We start from the raw sequence: 27,156 nt of genomic DNA on the forward strand, positions 1-27,156 counted from the left end.
TAAAGATAGTCAGGAGGAAATACTAAACCAAAGCCCTGTCTAAAGTTACACCCTTGCTGCAGCTTAGGCACATGATCAGGTGTGCAGAACGGTATTTCCCTCCACTTAGATTCCCTGTTATGGAAGCAACCTGTGAAAGATAGTTTCTGTAGTTTGTTCTGTAAAAACACTGATGTGAGCTTAACTCGTGCTGTGTGTCACTTTGTTTAAAGGTAGTTTATTAATGCCAGGAAGTGGAAGATGCAAGTGCAGGGCTCCTGATGCTCACAGGGAATTATGAGCCTTAGTTTAGGAACACGCCTAGACTACAGGTTATGAGGTCATGTCAATTTTAGATTCTTGTACCTGGTATCTGAGTCCTACTGAAAGGGTCTGTGCCCAGTTGGGGACCATAAAAACTCTCCTGAATTAGGTCCTAACACACTAAATATGTGTGAAGAAAAAATGTAGCAGAATAACTATATAAAAGACTGATAGAGGAAGAGAATGAGACAGAAGTAGGAAAAGGACATGTAGTAGAAACAAAGGAAAGGATGGAAAGAAGGTGCAGACACTGATTTTTACAGGAGACTAAGACTCAAATGGTTGAGGTGAATGGAAGGATTCCTACTGGCATCACTGGAATTTTGATCCAACTCAGATAAAGGAAAAAGCAAAGGGGAAGGAAGGTTGCTTATTTCTTTTGGAAAGAGATACTTCTCTGGAAAGAGATACAAACAAGAGAAAGAAACAAAATAATCACAAATGTTTATAAATCACCTAAAATTACAGAGCTTTGTGGGTTTTTTTAATCTACAGCACTAGTTTTCTGTGGCAGCAAAGTTTTTTTTTTCTTCTTGGAGTCTTGATTTTAAAAAAAATCAACTTCAGATAATATACAAATTAGTAAAGATACTATTAGGGATGCTTTATTTAATTCTAAGACAAGTGCCTACAAGGTGAGTTGAATTTTCTTCTGGAGCTTCACGTCAGCTAAGGCCTCTGATGGGAGGCTAGGGGACTAGCTTAAACATGAGAGCCTTTTAGAAGCTTAAGTTAGATTAAGTGAATACCACTTCAAATGTGCCATCCACAGCTGTCACAAAGTGAATGTAATTAGTTGGGGGAAGTATTGCTCTCACAGTAAGTATAATGCTCTTAGCTGACTGGGGTATAGGTTTCTAATCCAAATTGGTTTAAAAAGATCTTAAGGAAATCAACTAGATTAAACATGTGAGAGATGGGAGAATATAAAATAATAGGTTTAATTTGCTTTGAATTTGTCATGTTTCAAAAGCTACATTAGATCACAGATCTGTTTTCTGTTTCTCCCGTATATCACTGAAATAATAATGCCATAATTTACAGAATCAACTGAACCAGGAGAGACGGCTTGCCAGAAAAGCTTCCTTGAATGAAGAAGAAAGAAGTCCTGTTATCATGCAGAAAAAAACCAAAAAGCCTGAGCTGGAAGGTAGCTCTGGTGTCCTGTACCCCAAAGATGCAACTGCTGACTCGGCTGTAAATGGAAGTCAGACGGACGGCAGTGAGAAGGAAGCCAGCCGCTCTGAAAGCAGCTTTGATGCAGACAGTGAAGCCTCAGAAAGTGAAAGTGCTTCCAAGCAAACAGCTTTCAGCCCGTCCAGCAACATGTCTGGTTTGCACGTCAACCACATAAATGTTAAAATGCCACACAACAAACCAAGTGACAGTAATGAAGAGATGATTTCCAGTGCCATATCCAAACTCAGCTTCTGTGATACTCTAAATGAAGATAAAAAATCGAGCCGTGGAGATCCAGTGTTAGGTTTATCGAATAATTCCATGTTCTCAGTAGACAAATCCTTGCTGTCCCAAACCCCTCAAAATGCTTTCCAGACACTTTCCCAAAGCTACACAACAAGCTCAAAGGAATGTTCTGTTCAGTCCTGCCTTTACCAGTTCACCTCTGTAGAGCTCCTAATGGGGAACAACAAGCTTTTATGTGAGAGCTGCACAGAAAGGAAACAAAAGTATCAGAAGAAAACCAACTCCACAGGTAAAGCCCTTCTATCTGTCTGGACGCTTTACAAAATTGCCTCTTCAAACCTGAGCGCTCGCTGCTGTTTCCTTGCGCCAGCATGGGCCTCCCCCTTGTGGCTAAACGGAAAATGTCTCTCCAAGCAGAACTTGCTTGTAACAACTTAAAACTTCATCCTGTGAGGGCAACAAGACTAAATTTTATATTAGGACATAATCGTAGATGTAACTGAGAATTTATTTTGCATATTTTCTTTTATTTTATCCAAGATAAGTAATTTAAAGATGATCATAAACTGAATAGGCACATCATTCGATACTAATCTTTGCGGCTGTTTCTGTTCTTTACAATCCTAGAAACTTTGAAATAAATGCTGTAATATTCATCTCGAACAACTTACATCCTCAGGGAAGTACTGTAATTAAGTATGTAAGAGGGGCAAAAAAACCTTACAAATATTTGTAAGAATGGAGATGAGAGAACTACCTTCTTGTGACAGTGTTTTCCTTGATGTTTGTAATAGCCCAAGCAGACCATTAGTGTTCACTGAGTAAGAAAACCAATTTAAATATAATGAAAAATAAACCCTTAAAAAGGACTGGAGAATTTTTTTGATGTGTAGTAATTCAGAAGGGTAAAAAATTAAGCTCTTATGATTATTTGTAAATAAAACACAAAGGGAGGTCTTAGTAACAAAAAGTTGCCCATTTGCTGTCCACTTCTAGATATCTGGAGACATAGCAATTTAAGCATGAGTAAATTGAGAGAAATTGAAATAGAATTTTATCATCATTAATTTATCATTATTGAACTGAGAGTAAGTGCTATATAAATAATATTTTGGTTCCATGGGGACAGTGAAAAATGGAAAAGGAAAATCAGTTCACAACTAATCATTAGTAATTTTTTTTCTTCTAAAACAAAAGGTTTAAGAAGTCACCTACTTTTACATTAAATGTTCCATTCTCCCTCAAAAGAAATATGTTCCTTTGGACATGCATAAACCAGTATATTAATTAATTTTTTCAGTGAAAAAAATGCTGGTGGCATGTTTCCTTTTACTGTATAGCTAACCACTAAGCTACTTTTGGTAAGACCCCTGGGTTCAATTCCCTCTGCACTGTAAGGGGGACTGTAGTCCACATATCCCAGTCCTGTGTGCTCAAGCCAGCAGGTTATGAGGCATCCTGAAGTAGACACCCCCCCTCAGATCTCTATTTTAAATAAGCACCAAGTATGTAGTCATTCAGAAAGAACTGAAGAATGGAAAATGAATCTCTATCTTAGTGGTTAGGACATCAGCATAAAGAGACCTGTGCCTTCCATTTCTTGTTCCAGTGATCATCCATTTATTTCAGGTGAAATGGTTTTAACAGGAAAGTTGGGTGCTATAGTAACAGACAATGTAGGTATCTCAGTGTGCAAGCTGACCTAGATAGTGTTCATGTTTCCAACTTTTGATCTGATTTACACAGGATGAGCTAAAATAATGCTCAGATTTGGCAGATTATGTTTATTTAAAAACTAGAAAAATGAGAAAATATTCTTGTTACTCCACAAAATTTCCCTTGCATTTTATATAACATGTAAAAAATAATTGCAACATAGATCTATTCTGTCAGATGTTTAAAAATACTTAAATTCTGTATGACTGCCTTCACTTTACAAATTATTTTGATACTCATACAGAAAAGAAAATGGAAGGTGTCTACACAAATGCTCGGAAACAGCTGCTGATTTCTTCAGTTCCTGCTATTCTTATTCTCCACTTGAAAAGATTTCACCAGGTAAAAGGCCAAAACTCTCTTGTATATTCCTCTGCCTCACTGGTGTATGAGCAGTTCTTTAAGTGTCGTTGTGCATACCGAAATTTCCCCTTTTTTATGGAGAACCGGTAGAATCACTATTTGAAACATGCTTATGTTTTTTTGACTGTCTAATACCTTCAGAATGCATTTAGCCATTCAGATGTATCCAGGGAAACCTCTTACGTGTCCATCATGCTTATGTGCAGCAGGCACTGTATTGAAAACACAACAAAGAATGTTTAAATCGGTTACAATCTTATTCTTGGTTTATTTTATTAGTATAGTAATACACCTTAGCTTCCTAGTAAAAATATTTATTTTACAGTCTTTTCTTTTCTTTTGAAGGCTGGTTTGAGTCTACGGAAAGTAAATAGGCACGTGGATTTCCCACTGATTTTAGACTTAGCACCATTTTGTGCTGCATCTTGCAAGGTACACATTTCAAATCTTTATTTTTATTGTACTTCAGAAATTGTTGTCCTGAGCACAAGTTAAACTGGATTGATGATGATGATGAAGATGATGATGATTCCTTCCTTTACTAGAGAAATTATAGAATGAATGTTTTCAAGGAGTATTCCAAGATAAGAATTGTAACTAATTGAAATGCCATTCATATCAAGAATATCATGGATGTTAACTAGTATTAGTTAGGCTATGGTGCCCTCATGGTGTTAAGTGTGTCTAACAGCATTAAGGACAAATATTGCTGCTTCCATGGTAACTAAATTCAATTAACAGACTATTGAGTATTTTTAATAGATGTATTTCACCACTGGAAATGCTGTAGATGTCTGTCTGCTTCTTTTAAAGTGATACTGTTGATAGCTAGTTATCTGTAAAATTAATCATGAAATAATTTATCTTTGTTTTCTGTGTTTCTGGGAATGCAGAATGTTATGGATGGTACAAGAGTGCTATATAGTCTTTACGGAATAGTGGAGCACAGTGGGTCAATGAGAGGTGGTCATTATGCGGCATATGTGAAAGTCAGGACACCCTCCAAGAAACTAGTAGAGCATATTTCTACTGCTAAAAATGTTCTGGGTATGTACAAACAGAGCCTCCTTTCTCTGTGAGTAAAACCAAAAGCAACCACTGGCTACAGCTCCTTATCTGGAAGGGGATTTATGGCAAATAATTGTTTTAGCTCAGAATATTCTGTTATTTTTAGGGCCACATAAATAAATTCTCTTTTCTTCCTGTTACACCCGGTACATGACCTACTTCTGTATTAACCCCACACAGAGCTGAGTGATAATGGAATTTTGGTTCAGTTGTTAAACAGAGAATTGATGGAAGCGTCTCTTCCCTTTCCTAGTCAAAATAATATGTCCAGATGAATAATTGTGCCTGGTAAATGTAATTATTTGGCATAGTTGGTATTTGAAAATGTTCTAGTACAACAGGCTGAATCCATGACAATTTAAATTGAATTTTCTGTGTATTTGAACATTTTATGTATCTTAGGACAGGAAATTTTTTTAATGCTTAAAAATCTGGAATACTCTGGTTTAATGGGAACAGCAAGGAATTTTTTCATGGAGGGTACAAGGCTTGCTGTAGGGTTTCTGTTGGTATTTTGAGAACAGCACACTCGTTCTTATTAATATGTTTTGGATATGCAGAATGAAATAAGATTCTAGGATAGAATCTGTTAGTGAATGATATGTGGAGGCAAGAATGTTGAGCTGTTAGACCAAGGTAAATATATTTACCATTTCCCTTCATCGGGGGAGTGAGAATCAAGCAGTATCCTGTCCATCCTGTGTAGTACCACTGTGCATTCGAAGCTCGTTTCCCAGAAGGACAGTTTTTTGTATTATTTTTGAAACGGAACCGTCAGTTTTACACTTCCCTTGCAATGATTATTAGAACAGATTAGATCTTTTTGTGTTCTTAATTTCACACTGGTCAGCTTTTGAAATATTTTTTTTCTATGTCAGAACTGGTTGTGTGCTAGTATAACTTACTATTAGAACTCCACAAGCTGTACTTGACATGTCTTTTTGAAAAAATATGAAAAAAGTGATGGCAGTGTGCATCTGTAAGCACTGTCTTCCACCAGTTTCTCTTATGGTACTCTTTGACATGTAAATTTCAAACTACAAAGATGCAGTCCAGTATAAGTCATGAGTTATCCTTGTGGGTTAGAAGCTTCTCTTGCTTTTTGAAATATCGCTATATTTGTTTGATGGTGATGTGAAAGAGAAGAAACAACTTCTTTTGCTTTTGCATTTCAGGTTTAAAAGAAGCCATGGGAGCATCAGGAGGACAATGGGTGTATGTTAGTGATGCCCATGTTCAGATGGTTCCAGAATCAAGAGTACTAAATGCACAAGCGTATCTACTTTTTTATGAAAGATTATTACTTTAATTCTCAACAGTTTAATTTAAAATATGGTAGTGGTTACTTAGTTTATCCTATTTAAAGCTGCAGTGGTAAGAGTACCTGTAAATATTGTGCCTTTATCTTGTAGAGAATTTATCATATGTTGACTCTGAAGTTCAGTCAAGCTATTATAAATATCTGAATGGTTCTCTTAAAGTACGCACTTTGCCAAACATTTAAAATTCCTGGATTCATTAAAATACAGTACCGTTAGAATGTAAGATGATGTCCTATTCTACTGAGGTCTATGGAAAGTTTGTTTTTGATTTTAATAAAGATAAGCTTTCATCCATAGTTCTAGAACAGTTGAGAATAAAAATACTGATAGCGTTAAGTGCCTGGATTTGCTAGTGTACAGTAAAAATATAAAGTATTTTGACTTTTTGTGATCTAGTCCAGATCCTTCCCATCACTGGATTGGATGTCACCTGTTAAGATTTCTGCAAACAAGAACCTGTCAAATCGTGTTGCTTCCACATGTAGTAATTGGAAAGCATGGTGCTTCCAGAATGGAGTAACAACAGCTGTCTCTGGGTAGTGCTGCAGTGCACTTTCCTGATAGTGCTGGGAACAGATTGGGAAAACATGGCTTCTACAAAGTGACAGTGGGTCCTCAGATACCCAGTACCCTTTCAGCTGTCTCCAGCTGGCACTGGTATAGCAATGTACTGCTGTTTCAATATAAATATATACTTGGTGTGCATATGTATATCCTCTTGATATATATATAGGGACGTGTGTGTGTATGTATATATATATGCACACCATAAATCCATCAATATATATTGTCATTTTACCTACTAGCAAAGAGAATTGCAAATACTTCTGTATTTAGTAAATTTTCAACTTCATAATTATGACAATGTACAGCATATAAGCTTGTGTATGAATATGTATGGGGTTTAAGTGTAACTGGGTAATTCTGTTACTTTCAGTTCTAAACATGAATTTGTTTATCTGTTCCCAAATACTTTTCTCACAGGAGTAATAAACTATAAATTATTTTTGCACTGTGTGTGTGAGTTGGACAGTAAATGATGATTTTTGCCCTCTGATACATGTCTGGACTTCCCTTTGTCACCAGCGGAGGACAGCAGTTACCGTAGTGGCAGAACTTGTTTCTGTTTCCTGTTTGACTGCCCTGTTTTGAGTTGTTACTTCTTTTGGTAATTTCTCATTTCCATTCCAGAGAGTAATAGATATATTTTAAGGTCAAAATCTGATGACTACTTTGAAGGTATGTGGCAATTAGTTTATTTAATAAGCAGTTACTTCAATACAAACTACTTATGTAACAGTTCCATCCTGTCCAACTTGCTCTTTGGTAGAGAAAACATTATGTTTATTTCTGCTTGCTGTTTTCATTTATGGATTTTTTTTTTTCTCGTGAAAAAACATGCTGTCCCTATTACTATCTCTATCATGTCTTGTCATACCTACTTGCATGACTTTTCTGTTCTCTAGTTCTGCTTCAGAGCTTCATCCCACCTGCATTTACTCTTTTTCGTAAGAAAATAGCAAAAACTGCCACAGCGGCATTTGCTCAAACTGCTGAGGTATATTTTATAGCCACATTACTTGTACACACTTGTGCAGGCACTAAAGATTGTTAGGCCATACTGATTGTCATAACAAAATGAGCCCCTGGTTGCACAGGGTTTTATTTTCCAAAGGAAAACTCCTCTGTTTAGGTCAAAGTTAAGCTATGCATTTTGGGCAACACAATCATTTTCCCTGCACAGATTAAAATTGTCTCAAGTCTACCCAAAAGTAGTAAAACTCAGAGAAAGCAAGCAGTCAGCTTTAGCCATCTGTATTCCAACTAAACACATCTTAACCTAAGTCTACACTAAAAAAGAAAGAAAAAAAAATCATATTTGGACTAGTTAAAATGTTAATTTTCTTTTACCTCCTTATTTTTCCCATACCCTTCATCTACTTACACACATCTTCCCATGTGTGTATATAGCTGATCAAAACTCGAGGTTAGTTCTGGGCAAGAGTCACAGCAAATACCAACTAAGTTTCACTTCTGTGACACAATCTTGCTAGGAGACCACAGATGGCGTGTATTTCATCCACCTTAAAGCAGACAGACTTTAAAGCGTGAAGTTCCTAGTTTCGCTGACTTCTGTAAAACTACTGTACCTAAGTACCTATATTAATCTCCTACTTTTTAGCCTAGAACTACCTCCCTAGAGTACAAAACTAGGAGAGAAACAGGACAAGGTTCTTAACCTGTTATTTCTTAATTTTAATGCTGTTTTCAGGAAACTCCTGAGGTGGTCTTCACTTCTCTTTAACTGGAGTTCACGCACTGTTTGGACCGCTGAAATCTTCCCAAGTGGACATACTGACTAGGATGCCATGAAAGATGCTGGCAGGATTATTTCCCCATTAACAGCCAGGAAACATTTCCTTGCTATTAAGTTGTTTTATAGAACATGGAGAGAAAATGGCATGAAAAAAAGTCAATGCCTCTATCTGAGATGATAGCCATCACTGTTGCTCCTGGATGAGGCTTCCTGAGTTGAAATGAAAAACAGTGTTAGCAGCAACTCCACTAAGTTCAGAGTCAGGAACAGGTATGAAAATATTATAGAAGGAAACATTCTCTAAAAATGAGGGCAGGTTATGGTGAGGTGAGGTTATGGCTTTAGAATGAAGAAATGATGACTAACATGAGATGTCATACACAATTTTAGATGCAAGTCACACTTGGTGTGTCCTTTAAGATGGGGGGGGGGGGGCTTGTGGCAAAATTTGGCTCCACCCAAGTGATTGTACATAAATATGCATATTGAAGACTTGTTATAGTTCCTTATCAGGATTGCAAGAGGTCAGAACGTTCCAGGAAAACAGGTTTACATCCTGTATTTGCTAAAATGTTAAACATGATTGTAGAGGCTATTTGCAAAGTCTCAGTTTCCTGCAATTGCCAGCTATGTGCACACTATTTAAAAAGCGGTGTTTTCAGAATTTAACTCAAGGGCTCTGAAGTTTAAGACTCTCCTTAAAATATCTTCTGTTACCAGACCAAAAATATTTTCAGGCCTACAGCATCTACTCTTTGTAGAGCCACACCGTACCTTTGTGGTGTCCCCCCCACACTGAGGAAGTGCAGTAGCCTACTTCATGTGGAATAGCTTAGAAATGGCTTTCTCTTTGTCCCACCCTTCTGTTCTCTCAAGGACACCACTGTTTTCTTCATCAGCCTCATCTATCCTTTATGTTTTTGGGGTCTCCATAAGCCTCTGTGTCAATGTCTTCTCTTTCATCGATCCTGAACCATACCATAATGTTTCCTAGTCCCATCACTTGCATTCCATGAACTAGCAAAACTCTTACTGGAAGAGCTACTGTAACTACGGTCTTGCCTCTCCCTACCACACTGGCTCTACCTGCAGGTATCTGAGAAAAGCTGTGACTCCTGAGCAGCCCTCTGCTGACCAGTCACAAGACAATGCCTTTAAAACAATGAGATGGAAAGCAAAGTAAATAGTTCCTCACTCTTCAGTAAGTAAACATAATTTATGAGAAGTACTTGATTTGCATGTGGGCAGCTGGAACCCCCTACAAAAATCTCCCCAGAGTGGAGGTATCAAAGATGGCTGTATCAGCTAAGGAGTTAGTCCAAATTATAGAGTCTTTCTCCTCAGAAAGCGCTTTGCTATCTTTGGATTTATATACCATTTTTGCTAAATAAGGCAAAGAGTGATGGGGACGTGATTTAGTGTACTAACCTATCTACACCAATACATCTACAGACGTCATGTTTGTGTAAGTCTGTTCTCCTAAGAGAGGACTACAAATAGTTAGTGGTGACGGAAAAACAAACAAACCAACCCTAAACTTCTCTGCCCACAATATACGCACTGTAATCATCTTTGTTTAGAAAACGAAATCCATGCAGTCTGCCAAACCTTCCCCCCCCATTCCTTTTTGCCCCTCTGTGTGTATCAGTGAAGCACCCTTGCTTATGGATTTCAAGTGGTAGCAGGTGAGAGTGGTATATAAATTCGTTAAAAGGCTGAAATGTCTTCACCATTTGCTTCTCTTTGGACTTTTTTATACTAACACAAACTGAATCATAAAGGGACATTAAATTAATGCATCTACATTCTCAACCCATTATAAAAAAATCTTATTTGAACATATTAGTAACAAAGATTTGGAAAGGAATAATTTCTTGAGGAGAAACTTTAAGATGTATTAAAATGGGAACAAAAAGCATTTGAATACAGCTCTAATATTAGCAAAAATTAGCAAATCCAGTTTTAATTAAAAAGTGATAGCATACTTCACAAAACAGCTTCACAGCAGCCCTGATTAAACAAAACATTTATGCTCCTCAGTTTTCATCATCTGGAAACTTTTTTGCATATGTACAAAGATTTATAGATCTACGTGGAAGAGATGCCACTAATTTTCAGTAGAATCATTTCAGTCTAATTATTTTAGAATGGATTATTTTTGCTTCTATATCTATTTACTGTGTCTTAGGATGTCATTTTGCGAGCTGTTTTAGCTGTTTGTACCTTGCCCGTTGGTTTATAAATAAACTGCAGAAACAGGAGGAAAGTGATTAGTCAAAATGATTCAAAGTCTATTTTTTTTGTAAACAGATTATAAAATATATTTTCAGACAGAAGTTTGTTAGTGCAAGTCAAAACACTTCCTTTGCACAACACTACATAAAAAGTCTAAGTGAATTTATTTGTTGTAATAAAACAATTGCAATGCATTGTAACTACTTTAAGACTACTTTATATAAATAGAATGTATACCAAGTTATAAATACTTCTGTCTTCACTGATATTAGCAGAAAAACTATTTTTAAATGTCAAGAATGTTTCTTGCATCTATTGAAGCTTCCAATATTTTTCTAGTACAAAATATAAAGCTGCAGTTCTGCTTATAAAAGAAAACAGACAGGCATTTATGCTGAGTAGGTTTATGACTTCATAACACTTATTGCTTTCCTAGGTTAGTTTTTTGGTTTTGAGCTGTGTAACCTGGTGATCGTTACAGCGAACTCTGTAATGAAACCACGATGTCAATGGCAGCCATTCCCTATTTAGCCATTTCACTAAGTTGAGTTCTGATTCTGCTGTCATTTATGCATGGGTAAAATCCCCGATATGTTCACATGTGCTTGCACTTATACAAAAGTCAATCCAAGTAATCAAAAAAACCCTGTTCCTGAATCCTCAATACTTGTGAGCAATAAATCAAGCATGTTAAAAATTTCACCTTGTTTTCATTCATTTACTTTTTTCAATCTGTTTGAACTAATAGTCTACTCTGCAGATATTTACATAATATTTTTAGAATTTTACTGCAGTACTGATACATTGTACACTTGCTTTGTAGATGTCTAATTCCAAATATTATTAAGTAAACAGGGCCTTATACATGGACCATTTAAAAAACAAGTCCAGTCAGTTTTCCAATCTATCCTAGGTGCTTTAACAAGTTTCTCAGAATAAAACCGCTATTTGTCTTCTATTCATTTTGTCTTTTCATCCATGCTATATATTATTTAACAAATGTATAAATAAAACATCCGAGCATTTGGAGAACTATACTGCCTAAATATAAGCTGTATGCTGTACAATTGAGTTCACAATGCTTCCACTTTTTTCCCAGCTAAAGAGAGAATATTTTTCCTTTCATCTTGTGTCACAACTTCACTGCACTTGGAAAAGCTACCCAGAGATGAGTCCATATCTTTGAACACTTGAGCTACACCACTTATTTCTCCCGCATTAACATGTGACATAGGTCATAGATTAAGAGACAGTTTGTTCCCTTTACAAGAACGGAGTTCTGTAATTCTGTGATAAAACCAGGAACAAGAGTGGGTTCCCCTCAAATCCCCAGTTTCAGTGTCAGCTTAAAGCTTGCCCATCCAGAAGTACCACTTCAGGCTTCCAGGTGTGTGTCAGTTGACGCTGGACAGACTTAAAACTTCCAGAACACCTCTATCCACGGAAAGCATTCTCGGCCCAGCCATTCCTTGTGACACAAAGGGAAAATCTAGAACACTTCAGTCAACAGTAATAGTAGTGTAAGTGCCACCAACAAATCTTACAATGAAATCATTGCACGAAGTGAAGCACAAGTTTCTTGAAGCTTTCAATTTTCTATAGATTTAATAAAGTTAATTTATTTTGGTATTCCATGTGGGTATTAATGTTGCTTTATCCAATAATTAGAGATTAGGGATGTTTTAGGCATTTAGGCAGATGATGCTAAAGGAAGGAAAGGCAGTGATCACAGCGATAAGTAATGTGCTAGCTAATGCAAATCTCTGTTCCACAAAAAAGCAATGCAACCACTAAGTCCTTGCCTACAGAATCAACCCCAATGTTGATACAACAAGCACTATTTACCAAGGATGATTTTGGTTTATCTTCATACATTAAAATACAATTATAATTTCAAGGTAAATCTCATGATAACTTAAAAGTTAATTTGGATATTCTGAATAAACCACTTAAAGAATTGTCCTGCTCCAGATAGGCATACACTGACCTTACTTAGAATGCTGACACCCTGCAGCTGTGCAACATGTAAGTTACTTATATATTTCCATGCCCAGAGTTACATCGACTTAATGAAGAAGCTTTATAAACTTCTCCACGTAGACTCCACGCCCCGCACTGGAACCATCGATCATGCTCTCTGACTAGCAGTTACCTGCGGAGGCCACAGAGCGGACGAGCTTCCCATGGGTCTCCTCACACTAATGCACGTAGGCGGGAAGGGGAATCCCGGTTGCTTCCCACCGCTCCCAACTACGCTCCAGCCCGGCGGCGCCCCGCAGCCCGGCCGCGGGAGGCCTCGGGGGGGTCCTGCGCTGACAAGGTGATGTGGGCCGAGTGAGGGCCCTCCCGGTGCGGCCTCGCCGGCGGCCCACGGCCGCCGGGCCGTGCGGGGCCCCGGCGCCCCTCAGCGGCGGCCGTTGTCGGGGCGGGGTCCGTCTCCCCGCGCAGGGGGAGGCTGGCAGGAGAGCGGCCCCGCCTTCCTCCCCCGTCGCGGCTGCCATGGAGAGCGGCGAGCGACAGGAACTTGTGTGGCTGCCCACAGTTAAGATGGCGGCGGCGTGGCGTTGCCCGCGGCCGGCCGCTTCCCGCCGCGGGACGGGGGGAGGCGCCGCCCGCCCGCCCACAAGCCCTTAGCAAAGATGGCGGTGAGAGGCGTTCGTGTGTTCCAGGCAAGGGTCAAGACCATGACGCGTTTTACTTCCGGGTGAGCGCCAGTAGGCGCCATATTGTCTTGTTCGTGAAGACGAGGAGCGAAAGAGGGGAGAAAGCGGCCGCGGAGCGGTAGTAGCGGCAACGCCTGCAGCGGGAGGCGGGGGAGAGTGTAAGTAGCGGGGCAGGTTGCGCTCGCCAGCGCTCCCGGGGGGCCGGCGGGTGTCGAGCTGACCCGATCTTCCCCTTCGCTCCTCCTCCTCCTCCTCCCCCAGCCCCGCCGGGAGGTGTCGGCGGGTGCCGCGCGCCGTGGCGGCAGCTCCTCGCCGGGCGCGAGGAGCCGGCGGCGCTGCGCTGCCGCCAGCGGAAACCGCCGGCCCGGACGAGAAGGGAAGACTCGAGCTCCTCGCCCTCCCCCGCCGCCCGGCTGGCCCGCTGCGCATGCGCGGCGGGGGCGCGGGGGGACGAGGGGCGGCCGGGGCCGGGGATCCCTCGGGACCCCGTGTCCGTGTCCCCCGCCCCCCGCCCCCTCCAGCGCGCATGCGCCGCCGCCCCGCCGGGGGGTCCCCGCTGGCCGCCGGGGACGGGTCCCGTTACCTGGCAGTGCGCATGCCCCAGGGCCGCGCGGGGGGCCCGGGGCCGCCCGGCGCCGCCTCTGCCGGGGGTGAAGCCGCCGGGGGTGAAGCCGCCGCGGGCGCCGTTGGTCCGGCGGGGTGACCGGGAGAGGCCCGTGAGGAGCGGAGCGCACGTAAGCAGGCCGGCGGGGGGAGCGCGCAGCCGGCCCTGGACGTGCCGGAGGAATGCTGCCCGTGGCTGGTGAAGCAACGCCCCTCGGCGCGCAGGGGAGAATATCTACTGATTTAGCCAGTAACCTAGTTAGGCGGCAACACGTGCACTTGGTAGTTGACTGGGTCAACAGCCTGGCTCCTGCAGATAAAATGTCTTTGTGGAGTATTTGTGCTGTTTCATGGCTTTCGTGGCTATTCTCACGAGTTTGTTCCACTGGAGGGCTCCAGAGAACTAAAATTAACAATATAATCGCACACAGCAACATTTGTAGGATACCTGAGCCTGGTTTAGTACCTTGGCAAATGCAGGATGTTTCTAAATGGATCCTTAAACAGACCACAGGTTTCCAAGCCTTTTTGCATTAAGCACTTATCCACACAGATTCCCAGTACTTTTTTAGACAATCCCACAAAGTTCAGTGTTGAACTAAACTTGGATGGGATGTGCTAGGCTTTATAGCTAAGGATGGGGCCACAGAAGTGGTCAGAGGGTTGGAACACCTCTCCTGCAAAGAAAGGCTGAGAGAGTTGGGGTTATTCAGCATGGAGAAGAGAAGGCTGCAGGGAAACCTTACTGCAGCCTTTTGTTATAGAAAGAGTGCTTATAAGAAAGATGGAGAAAGACTTGCTACCAGGGCCTGTAGTAACAGGATAAGGGCAACACTTCTAAACTGAAAGAGGATAGATCTCGATTAGACATAAAGAAGAAATTCTTTACTGTGAGGGTGGTGAGACACAGGAACAGGTTGCCCAGAGAAGCTGTGGCTGCCCCCTCCCTGGAAGTGTTCAAGGCCAGGTTGGATGGGGCTTTGAGTGACCTGGTCTAGTGGAAGGTGTCCCTGCCCATGGTCGGGGGTTGGAACTAGGTGAACTTTAAGGTCCCTTCCAACCCAGACCATTGGATGATTCTATGATGTGCTACCCCAGCTGAAATTTACCGAGTTTCTGAAACAAATTACAGAGCATTCAGCCACCTTGGTGGTGGTTGTTTTCTTCTCTTACATCATACCTGTAAATGTTTGTATGTGAATAATCTTCATTGAAAGGTGTGGGATGCAGGGGGCAAGGGATGCTCTAAAGGATTTGTTTTAAGGCAAAGGATCAGTTACCTTTTAAAGATGAGAAATGGCAATCTTCAAAGCATAAGGCATGTCTGCCAGCAGACAATATTCACGCATCATTTTACAAAGAGAGGATTACAAATAACAGTCCAGTCCAGCTGAATAGTTGTATCGTGTGTAGGAGTAAGAAACCCCTTTTGAATTCTAAAATCAGGCTGCCCTGAGAGATGGTACGCCTTGTGGAGGTGACAGATGCAGTGGCTGATTGTAGAACACAGGGGTAACTAGGAGCCTCAGCTTTGTCCAGGGACAAGTCGCTAGCATCAATGGCAATTCAGTGACAAATCAGAAGACAGCATACTGATTTCCAATTTGTCTGGGGCAGCAGCAAACCTTGTGTCATCTCCGCTATTATGCCATTATGAGACTTCCTGTATTGTCTTTGTCACACGTGACATGCAAACTCCTGCTCTGAAAGAGTAGTTTCTCCACTTTTGGGCTCAGAGGTATTGCAGGGCTGAAAAGTCCACAAATTTAGCACAGTTCCACGATTTTTTAGTGGACAACTTGCCATATAACCTGTAAGGGTAGAGAAGAGTCTTAACCATGTTTGATTTTCAGTTAGGCACAGGATTATGCAAAGATACTATGGAGACTAGAGTGTCCAGTCTCCCTTCTTTTCATGACTGAGGTACATGGCAACAAATAGTACTGTGGGTAGGTGTTATTAAATGGTCTTACTTTCATCACTGGCTGATTTGTCTTCCTTAAGTAATAACTGTATTTTTCATTGAGGGCAATATCTGCTCATGACCAGTGAGGAATAGTTGTTTGTTTATTTAGTTATTGGTACTACCATTTTTTGTGCAGAGCATGTTCATGAAGGAGGAAGTTGCAGATGGACAGTTGACTTCAAGAAAAATGCTGTGTTACATGGCTAATTGAAAATCTAGTATCAGGTCTTCTAGTGGAATGATATGTGCAAAAAATAATCAGATTGACTTTTTTTTTTTTCCTCCAAACGCAGTAGAGTTTTGACTCAACCTACTTAAGTTACTATGATGTTTCCGTCATAGTAAATGTTTTAGTAGTGATTTTGGTGTTTTATGATAATCAAAGCATACGTTTGTTCTTATATCGTCAAAATACAAAAAGTAAGTAAGTGATACCTGAGTTACCAATATCTGATCTTTTTGTTCTTTTAAAAGGGTTGGCTTCAGCTCAGTGGGTATGTCGATTTAAGTTTAAAATAACAGACCTTGGAAGCTACACTGCTTGAATGACTCACTGAAGAAGTTTTCATAGTACTCTTTTTTTTTTTTTAATTTGGCCTTTGTTCAAGCCTACTTCATCTTAGTAGTACTGTAAATATTAGTCAGACATGCTGACGTGTGAACCAGGTTCTGCAAAACTTTGTAGATACCGAACAAGCTGTTTTCTTCAGTTCTTTTTCTGGTTCTGTATTTTGGATCTTGGTTATGCATTTGGAAAGCCTCTATTCTTCAATCTGAGAAAGAATTGTTCTGATGTTAAAAAATGCATTAGAGTAACTGAAGTTGTCTTCCAGCATTTTAGTGATACACAATTGTAAATGGGCTGGAAGGATTTTACACTTTTTTTGACTGGACATCTTTCTAATAGATTCCAGCAGGCACATTGGTATAGCTTCTGGTTCTCAGGAGGAGAAAAGATGCGTAGTGTCTGGGCATTAAATGCCTACAACTACTTAGGGTGATGCTGTAGGTGATGTATAGAAGTCTTTGGCTAACTGAAAGTGGGATGGGTGAAACAGAGTAGCAGTCAAGATAGTTATTGTAACTTTTTTTTTCTGATCTATTGCAAACTTAACTCATGCCATAAATGTTTAATTTTCTAATCAGCAGCTGAGTATAATATAGTAGTAAATATTCATTTTCCCAAATAAAATGGAAGCTGGTATGTTTTTGTCTGAGTGATGGTATGCATTTGTTCTGACTCTGAGTGAATGTGTGTCTGCAGCCCTTCTGTAGTGACTCCTAGAGTTTATTCCTACGTGGGTGCATAGGGTGCAGTGCTTTTTCATGTTCCCAGATCTTTCCACCTGTACAGTAGTTCTGACTTACCTGGGTCTCCCACATTAAGGCCATCAGCTGATGATTCTGGTACCCCTTCTGCATTAAATTCCTCTTCTTGGTAGAGGGGCTCCTCCTTCAGGTGTGCAAGGCCATTTTTCCTTTGCATATCTCTTTTCAGTTACACCTGTTGTGTACAGATTCTTACAGTAAGGTATTCTTTAATCCAGTGACACAGTCATGAAAGAAGTGCTCAGTCTACATTTCCTTCCAGTTTGGAGTACATTGAGATAGATTTTCTTGGAGTTTATGCAGTCTGTGTCCTTTATTGACTTTGGATGCCAGCTTGGTTGGATGGCAGTAATACCGTGGATGAGCTGCCATGTAATTCCTTGGGAGAAACATGGGAACTGTTGGGGTTGTATCCCTAGAGTATTTATCCACTAGTCCTTCCAGGCTCATCAGTGATGTCTATGATCTCATGAAGCTGATGAAGTAATAGCATAGTGGGAGAAAGGGGGTGGGGGAGGGGGGAAAACAGCTCTCAAGCAACACTTCAGCTTGAACTCTTGGTGTCATTGGTCTGATTCCTGTCTTTCTACCAACTGCTTTGCTCCAGGTATTGTGAATGCATGGTTAGATTTTTCCTGTTTGCAACTGAATGGTTCCACAAAATTCAACATGAAAATTCACCATAAACCTTCAGTCACTGTGCCAAAACTTCAGAGTCAGTATCAACTACCTTGAATGAAAGGAAAAGACCTTACGTTGGAACAAGGCACTCACACAAAAGATCAAGAGATCAGACTGTTGATTTCAAGGACCTCTGCTTCTGAGACGTCTCCATTTTCCTTTAGGTCCATCTCCAGAGCCTAAGCCTATATGAGACAGAGAAGCTCTGCCCACAGAGGATGCTTTTGGGATGCTTCTCAAGGTGTGACGTGGATGACCCCCTGCAGCCCAGGAATTCCACAAAGAGCATCAAGTAGAGACTGATGTGCTTTTGCTGGTTGTGTTGCCTTGAGCTCATGCAGAAAGATTACCTAGCTAACGACACTGATTATTTAGTAGTAATTTGTTTCAAAAACAGTACTTGCGGTTTATTACAAACCAGGATTCCTACCTTTTGGGGTCCTTTCCTTCAGCTACTCTGTAGACCTAAAGATAGTAAAAAAGTAATGGCTGCAATGACAGGCTATCTTAGAGGAGATGGAATATCTGGTTTTCTACCTAGATACCTGACCTATGAATGGAATATCAAAAAGAGTAAACTTTAAGCTGTAGAATCCAAAGACTAGCTGTGTAGGGATTTCCAAAGTATGCATGATGGACTGCAGTTTCAGCTTCTTTGTTTATTTAGATAATGGGTACTTCTTTGCTAAAAGGCAATGTCTGTTTGGAAGGCCTGCAAGACAAGATCTTTAGTCACCAGAAGAACTTCTGCAGCCATGTATTAGAGTTCAGATCACAAGTAAAACTTGTCAGGCCATCTCACGTCACGCATGGACCTGCTGTTCAGGGATGATGAGTAACATTATCAGAAAGGTGATGCAACAGCCTCTCTTCTGCGTCAGAAAGCGCTTGATTATTGGCTCTGCTTCTGTAGGCTCCAGAATCATGTCATTAGTCTACCTGTCTACAGGGTTGAATAAACCAGACTGCCAGACTGTGTCCTGGAGATCTGGTCAAATGATGTTGATGTCTGATGTAGGAGTTCCTAACCTTGATCTCTTCAGCTCATGATACAGCAGAAGGTACCTGCTACTTTCCTCCTAGGGACAGCCTGGGTCCTAGGCTGTCTCCTGATTTCTTGGAGTTGAGGTAATCTTGCTTCTAACAAATATCCTATTTAATTTAATCTTCCAAAGAATACTTGTTTTTCATTGCCAAGGTATTTCACTTCCGTGGATTTCCTGGGACAAGCCATTCAGAATCTCCAGATCTTTTCTCCAAAAGCTGTTGATATGTAAGGTGTTTTGCGTAGTTCGGAGGGTGTGTGACGTTCATACTGGGGGAGAAATATATAGTCACAATGACGGGAGGTTCTTAGAAGGAGCAAGAAAGAGTCTGCTAAATGTACTCATCTGGCCAACTAGGTATGGTTAGTTATCTTCCTGATGCTTTTCTGGAGCTGAGCTAACTTTGTAAGTCTCTGTGCTTCTTGTCTAGGACTATCTGCATGAATTGGAGCAATTCAGATTATCCATTAGATCTACTAAATTTTATTTAGGGGCAGGTCTTACTTATCTTTCCAGGGGAAATTTCTTGATATTTTTCAGTTCTGCTGCAGCCAATGTCATAAGGCATGTAAGAAGATAGCATTTCCAGGATGACAAGTGGGCTTTGTCTTTTGACATTGGCAGGACTGAGCCTCACTCCCTAAAACTGCTCCTCTGTTGTAGAGAGGTCTGAGCATAGTTACCTCCGCACAAGTGCTGTTGAACTGGATAATAGATTTTATGAGCTTACACTATGAACCTGTTGATGTAGAGTTGTCTGAGGAATCTGACTGAGTCCATTAGAGCTCAAGTTCTGTTGGGGGCCTTTCCTAAAAATGGGGGCCCATCTTTGACGTTAGTGGGCAACTTAACTACGGGGGCCTTCAGCAAGCACTGTGCCGTTGTGAAATGGTCAGGAAACCATGCTCTACTTGACCGGGTGACATTCCCATCGGTGTGAAAGTCTGTAATTTGGTTCAAGGTAACTGTTTTGTGGAGAGTGCTGGGGGGAGTCTCTCAGAGTGAAAGGTGAACATACAAATTATCATTCAAAACTCTGGTTACTGGTAAGTAGCTTCTACTTGTATACTTTTCAGTGTGTGTGGTGTGTCTGGACACATCATACAACCATATTGGGAAATATTTTACTTTGTGGACACATAGGCAGATTGAAGGAGATGCCTCTTGCCTAAAAGGACAGGTTAACACTGAGGTGTGATCTGTAGCCGAGATGCACATCACAATCAAGGAAAGGAGTGGAAAGGTGCCTTTTAAAATATCTGTTCTTTCTCTGTCTTAACCTAGCTTTTTGTTGGGTGAAATACTAAAGTATAGTAGAGAGTTTGACACCAACTTTAAATTCTTCTGGGTGCCTTTGGCTCTCAGAGGTTGCTGTCTGCTGGGGATCAAGGTAAGTCCTATCTATGCCACTATGTCAGCTTTTATCACCAGCAGGGGAGCTTTCACCAGCAATCCTTTCAAAGGTGGCATGTTTTAGTGCCAGTAATTTGCTATAATAAAGCTTCAGCAGATCCTGCCATTAAATAAAGTTCCAGTAGATCCAGCCTTTGAATAGGAATCTTTTTTAAACATACAGCAGAACATATTTCAGAACATGTCTGCTCTTAAAAATTCAAGCAGAATTTTGAGATACCGCATTAACTTTTCATAATCTGTTAAGTACATGTAACTGAAATGAAATGTGAATTGACAGGGTGTTTTTCCCATGTGACTGTGTTTCTGTATAAAACAAAAAGAATCCTGAATTGGCTTCTGTTTCTTCATTGGTAAACAGATTTTTAATAGATTCAGGTTCCCGTTGTGTGATCTGACATCAGGGATCGGCTCTTGAAGCACCAGTAAATGTTCTTTTGTTTATTCGTGTTGGTTGGGGGAGAGAGAAAGCAGAGAAGCTATATCCAATTGAATTGGAGGGTAGAACAGCTAAGTAAAAGAACCTTAACCCATCGTCATAAGGGAGGGTGGTATCTGCATTTTCCTTTGCAAGTAGGTACCTGTAAAATGGATCCGTTCTTTGAACCTGTTTGCTTTTCAAAACCTGTTGTACACACTGGTGACATCGGAACCAGTGTTTTAATGTCTTCTCAGTTGATGTACCCTTCTGTTAGTAAGTGTCTTGCTAATGTTTGAGTTTAGTAGATTTTAGCCACTATTCATCCCCCCCTCCCTGCGCTCCCTTTCAGTGGAAAACAAAGCTTGTTTCACTGTGATTTGGATGCTCTGCTGTGTATTTGGCCTTGTGTCACTAGTGGGAGGTAGGCATAGAGCTGTCCATTGTGTTAGGTGAAGACTCTTTCCTTCAGGTGATGCTGATTTGGGAACTTGGTAAGAAATTAAAACTCTATAATTCATGTGGCAGCATCCTAAGTTAGTGTTGGCAGTGCAGATTTTAATTAGATGGGAGAGGACTTTGATTCTTTTTTCTCCATTATTACTACTTGATGAGTCCCAGGAAAATGTTTGCTTCTTGTCACATACATTAGTACAAGAGGTTTCAGCTGTTCCAAGCCTTTAAGTTACTGATTTGGTGGGAAAGGGGTGTTGTTTGCCGGTTTTGGGTTTGGCTCCTCTCCCTCCATCCCCCCCACCTGTATTGGGGGTGAATCCCTTGCAGTAAATTTAAAATTACTGAGAACAGGCTATGTTTTCTTTGCTGTGTTTTGTGAGTTCTGTTAGAAGTAGATTGTGCCCTTTCCATTTCATAGCACTGAGGTTCAAAAGCGTTGTTTTGCTATCTCTCACTTCTGGTTTGTTCATTATTGTAAGACTTGCCTCCGTCTGTTTTTATTCTTGACGTATTTAAAATAGCATCACTAGCAAAGGAAAATGTCAGTGATGTCTGATGGGACAATATTTGGAATTCTGTTGAAAAGTTCTTATATACTCTTCTCAGTAAAGTTTCACAGCAATATACAAAGTTACGTTACTTTTATATAGAAAAGAATAACATCAAATGGTCTGTGTGCATGTAATTTAATAGATGTGTCTGTATAGAACATTTATTTAGTTATCTTTTAGAATATGATGACTCAAAATGAAGAGCTAAAGCCACTTTGCCTCAGAAACTTAAAAGCAGATGAAACCATTAAACACTGCAGTGCTTAGCAAAACAATTTGTGAAGACAATAAACCACCTTTAAAAGCCTGTAGCCTCCCTGTAATAAGTGAGAAAATTTTACAGCAAGTACCTTTTTCATGTTTACCTTATACCAGTTTGTGAAGACTTGGAAAAAGTGCAGGAAACCAACTGGGGAGCAAAAAAGCAGGGAAGTCTGTTTCTCAGAAAGTGATGGTGTCCTGCTGTTTCAGGTCACCATATAGATGGAGGCCTTAGAACAGACCTCTTCTGTTCACTGGCTCTAAAACACATCATTTATTTTTCAATTCTAAAAGAATTTGAATACATGTTGTCTTCTCTTCTAGCCAGTATACCTTAAGGTTAGTTTTACAAACATTTTAAGATGCTATTTTTGTTTCTTCCATATCCTATTCCTGTTTCTGTCCAAAATATAGCACAACGACAAAGACAAATTGAAATAAATAGAAAATTAGAAAGAGGTTTGGCCAATATTCACATGATATTTGAAAAAGGGCTTTTGCATATACAGTTACATGAAGTGATGTAATTGCTTAAGTACTTGTGTAGTACACATTTCTGATTAGTTTTTACACTGAATTTGGTAATAAATCTGTGTACTTGAAAGCTAGCATATTTTATAGTTGCCAACCTATGAAAATCAACGTTTCTTCAGGAAAACATTGAAAGTACTAATGCAATACAGAATTAAAAGCTTTCAAATACAGTTCACAAACTAAAATTAGCAGTTTCAAATGGCAGTGATTTTTAATCAGTCTGTTCTGGATGGCATAAATTGAATTAATAAAATGTTGAAGTTCTTCAAGGTTTTACACAGTTGTTGCTGTCTTGTCATACTGTTGTGCATCAAAATAGAAATCAACTCCCTGTCTTGACCTCTTGCTTTGCACTTCCCCACCTGATTTCTCTCCCCAAAATAGCAATAATAAGGTAAAATAATCTCTCTGGGGAAAGTTGAAGACTCTAGGCCATATTATATTGCAGAGTGATGGAGAAGCAGCTATGTATGCTAACAACTAAAACCTGACCGTGTGTTTTACTCAGGCTCTGAAGCCAGCTGGCACTGAATGAAAGTCTCTGACCTTCTAAACCAGAATGGACATGTCCTAACTGCCCACTGGGTCCCGGGTCCGTGCTGACACCTGAAACGTGCTTGGGAGCAGCCCAGAGGAGTGCTAGGTGCCCTGGGTCAGTGCTGCTCTCTAATGGGGAGATGGTGAAGTCCTTCGGCACCACTTCCCGTAGGAGTGCGGACTTGGCCTCGGTGTCCTAGGGCATGATAACTTGCTGAGAGGGAAGCCAGGCGGGGAACAAATGCTGTTGCTGCTGCCTGCAGTCACTGCCTGTCTTCTGTGTCTCTTGGTCACCTTTTCAGATGCCAGTGGATACAGCTGCAGAATAATTTATCTCCCCCACAAAAAAATGTGGAATTAATTTCTTTGAACACCTTATATAATAGTAAGGTAGTTCCTGTCTCAGGGGCAGGTTATTCAGAGGAGATCTGGAGGCATTTGTTACCTTAGACCTTCATAACGCTCCAAACTAGTGCTTCAGTTAGTGAGGATCAAGGCCTGAGAATAAAGAAAAAAAGGCTAGAATACAAAACATCCTCTTCAGTGCAGAATCCGTGAGAAACAGATAACTGATAAGCATTTTAACAGGTACAAAAGTTTATTACAAGCCAATTGTGTTAGCTGGAACACGTAAAAAAAAATCTGGCGTGTCCAAGATTTTAGGACAGAGATATAGCCAGTCCAGAAAAAAAAAAATCTCATCTGATCCAATCAAGTAAAAGCTGTGTGTAGGAGGTTCCAATTCAATTGAATTTTTAGAGGTGCTCTTAATATTGTTACACTTTCATAAGAGAAATTGATATTTCTTTAACTGTTTGAAAATTTGATTTTTTTTGGCATTCAGTTATGTGCAAACCTGCATGTTATATTATTGGTGAAGCAATTTAATCTTCTAAATCTTCTGCTGCGTTTATTTTAGTGAAATGTCACAAACTTTTTCCAAGGCATTATGTATTTAGGTAAAAATGCTACCCGAATTACTGAAATATATTATTATTGCTAGTGTGATTTAACTGCTGAAAACAAAGGGAGCAGCACCATGAGGCTGTGAAGTGCTTTGAAGGCTAGTGGTTATCTTGAACCACAATTGTTACAACTTTTAAGATGTAAACAAGTTTATTTTGACAATTGTAAGAATTTGGGTTCTGGATGGAAAGATGAACTGAGTGGAGGAAGAAACAGTTACCTCCTTCTTACTTTAGGGAGAAAATAGTATGTGAGGTTACTTCTTCATACTTAGTGTATGAAATACGTATGTATGAATACTCAGCTGGGTATGGCAGGGCCAGCTTAAATGTTGCATTAAGTGCATTATTAGCCATTCTTACACTTAACTGCTGGTGTAGGAAAGTTAATTTCCTAGATACAGATCAAAATGTTAAAAGGCAAAAAAATGACACTGTCTTCAGCTATTGTAAAGATATCATCGAAATGGAAGAAAACCCCTACTTAATTTGGCAAGAAAAGACAGGGAAAATAGTAACATAGGTCTTGCCCAGTACTCCTCCCTGTTCCCAAAATTGATCTGGTCTTGTTTAAAGCCCCCCCAAAAAGGTATTTGCAACTGAATTTTTCCAAACCTTACACATGTAATTTTTGTATTGGCTTGAATGTAAGTGGCCTCAAAACAGAGGTGATTATGGTTTTTTTGATTGAAAATAAAATTTGACAGAAGTATGCAAAATACAAGCTTGCATTCATCTCTGCATGACTCGACACCCCACGATGTTATGTACAGCTTTTTTCTCTTGTGCATTTTTGTAGTGTGATGCTCTCTTCCTATGCAGTCATGCAATTATTTGTATGAACATGTAAGCACTAAGCACGAGATCCCTTTGCAAGCAGGATCCACTCTAATTGCTCTTCTTCTGTCTGCTGAAAGCCGGCTCTGTCTGTGGGGCTGCGTGTGTCCTGCTCAGTAAAGCACGGTTGCGGTTACGTTTCTGGGTGGCCACCCGGGTGGCACCGCCTGCTTTGAGCTAGTTTCCTCTGAAGCAGACAGGCTGTGTTCATCTATTCTGTATCGCGCTTGGCTGTGACAAGGTCTTGTGTGCTGCTCCTGTGACCTCAGGGAATGAATTTTTCTCTGTTTCTTTTAAGTTTGGAGTGTTTGAAACAGCCTACGTGGGTGATGTTTTTATGGTATGAAATCAAGGATTGTGTGTTGAGTGGTGTGAGGATATATTAATTGAGGGTGGAAAGCTTGTTGAGAAGTTGTTTACAGGCTGGGTAGGACAGAGGGAGTCACACTCAGTGCAGTCTTACCCATACTGATGTTTGGGAACAGTTCCTGGAGTGGTGTTCCCAAAACTGTGCCCAGGCTTTGTCTTTGAAAAAAGCTGTTTGGAGCAGTGTAGGTGGCTGCTCTCTGGTCCTCCGTGTGTAGCAGGCTAGGTGTATGCGGGAGGTACAAATGCCCGGAAGGAACTGGTATGCCATTACAAGCATAGCTACCTGGCAGGCTGCTGTGCCTCATCAAATTCTTGCAAAGCTGGTCCTGGAGCTTCACTTGAAGCAGGTGTGGAGCTCCCGTGCCATCAGGTCCTAGGGCTGCTGCTGCCTGCTCAGTGAGGATATACACCACAGCACCAAAAAAGTTTTCTCGTGATTTTAAGGGACCATGTGGTAAATGTGCAGTTACGCAGTGATTTGTTTTTTTCTCTTTCTCAGGTTTGAAGGCATATATTATTTAGAAATTTTAATGAGCCTGTACAATGCATAAAATGCATGTGGACACCATCTTGTACCTGTGCAGTTCTCCAGTGCAATCATTAACGATGTGTTTTACCATTTAGTGACTTTCCTTTGTCTCGCTTAACAGCCTTGCATGACACTTGTGTAGAAAAATACACATCTTTTCCCTAAGAAACAGGCAAGGATATAATTTAAGTAATGTCTTTTATATTTTGACTTACTTTAAATTGCATTTATTGTCAGATGAGTTCTTGTCTTACAAACTTGTCTCTCTCTCCTTGAACGTCATTTTGTAGTTAATTTTTTTGCGAAAATACAGAGAAAGCTTACTAGGCTTCTGAAGTCTTACAGTAATATTTTCAGATATTACTCTAAAGGATGAACCATTTCCTCCAGCTTAAAATATTAAGCCAGCATTGCTTCAGCTTGCTTTGCAAGGCTTAACTATATCTGCAGTTATGTAAGTTTCAGTTATGTGATATTTCATGGGCATCTATTTAAACATACAACTATTATTTTTAGTTGAAATATAGACTATATAAAGACTTAAAAGATGTGGGATCAAGGTGGACAACCTTGGCAGCAATGGCCTTTGAACCAACAGCAGTGGATGCAGTCATTTCAGCACCAGCAAGATCCAAGTAAGTATATAGAAAGCTTTGTGGATTTTTTTTTTTTTCAAATCTGTTGTCATTTGAATTTTTGAACCTTTGTTACAGAGCATGACTGATAGTTGCTTTTTTATAGCTGCTCTCAAGATAATACTGAACAACTAGAAAAAATAGAAAACATACATAGATTCCAAATGTTTTGACATAGTTAATATTTAATATGCAAAACACAGGCGAGCAACCTGAGTTATCCTGGACAAATTATCAACATTTTACCAATCATAGAGATCAGCATTTAGATCTCGTGTACTTTTGCAGAATCTGTATTCCTGCCAGTTCTTAGCCAAGCTGAATCATTTATTTAAGAAAAATCTGCTGTTTATTGAGTGCCTGTGTGGCAGAAGTACTAATGCAGATGTACACACAGAAAAACTGTCACTGTAAGATTAGTATGATATTCAGTTTAGGTTACAGCAGTGATGCTCATGATCTCTCGTTTGGATTTTGTTTCCCCACCAAAAAAAACCCCACTTTAAACAGTAGAACATAATTTACCTTAAATTGAGAGTGAGGTGACAGCAATTCGAAGTATCAAGACAAATAAAGAAGTGGATGAAAAGAGTGGAGGTCTGTATTTAATACTT

General features: G+C 40.2%; 2 protein-coding genes and 1 long non-coding RNA gene across 14 annotated transcripts in view; 2 read left to right on the plus strand and 1 right to left on the minus strand.

The window, feature by feature from the left end:
• USP45 (ubiquitin specific peptidase 45) overlaps positions 1–7,254 on the plus strand; it is a 56,134-nt gene extending 48,880 nt beyond the window's left edge. For 4 of the 5 annotated variants that reach the window (XM_074819487.1, XM_074819488.1, XM_074819489.1 and 1 more), the window contains 5 exons: positions 1,348–2,017; positions 3,689–3,786; positions 4,153–4,239; positions 4,701–4,854; positions 6,051–7,254. In XM_074819487.1, coding sequence (XP_074675588.1) covers positions 1,348–2,017; positions 3,689–3,786; positions 4,153–4,239; positions 4,701–4,854; positions 6,051–6,184 — 1,143 coding nt within the window. In that variant the 3' untranslated portion in view covers positions 6,185–7,254. The remainder of the gene's footprint in view (positions 1–1,347; positions 2,018–3,688; positions 3,787–4,152; positions 4,240–4,700; positions 4,855–6,050) is intronic. The other variant, XM_074819490.1, reaches the window with a different exon arrangement.
• On the minus strand, positions 2,011–9,235 carry LOC141921219 (uncharacterized). The gene is made up of 3 exons (XR_012622586.1): positions 8,438–9,235; positions 3,943–4,019; positions 2,011–2,175 (listed from the first exon to the last, which is right to left on the minus strand). It is a non-coding gene; the product is annotated as an uncharacterized LOC141921219 (long non-coding RNA).
• A 4,225-nt stretch (positions 9,236–13,460) lies between these two features.
• The window catches only part of PNISR (PNN interacting serine and arginine rich protein), a 30,073-nt gene continuing 16,377 nt past the window's right edge, over positions 13,461–27,156 (plus strand). Inside the window, exons 1-3 of one of the 8 annotated variants that reach the window (XM_074819486.1) lie at positions 13,477–13,570; positions 18,156–18,232; positions 26,424–26,542. In XM_074819486.1, coding sequence (XP_074675587.1) covers positions 26,455–26,542 — 88 coding nt within the window. In that variant the 5' untranslated portion in view covers positions 13,477–13,570; positions 18,156–18,232; positions 26,424–26,454. Of the gene's footprint in view, positions 13,571–17,917; positions 26,543–27,156 lie in introns of all 8 variants that reach the window. The other 7 variants (XM_074819481.1, XM_074819482.1, XM_074819485.1 and 4 more) reach the window with 7 other exon arrangements.

This window comes from Strix aluco, chromosome 3, assembly GCF_031877795.1.
Source record: "Strix aluco isolate bStrAlu1 chromosome 3, bStrAlu1.hap1, whole genome shotgun sequence".
Classification (NCBI taxonomy): domain Eukaryota; kingdom Metazoa; phylum Chordata; class Aves; order Strigiformes; family Strigidae; genus Strix; species Strix aluco.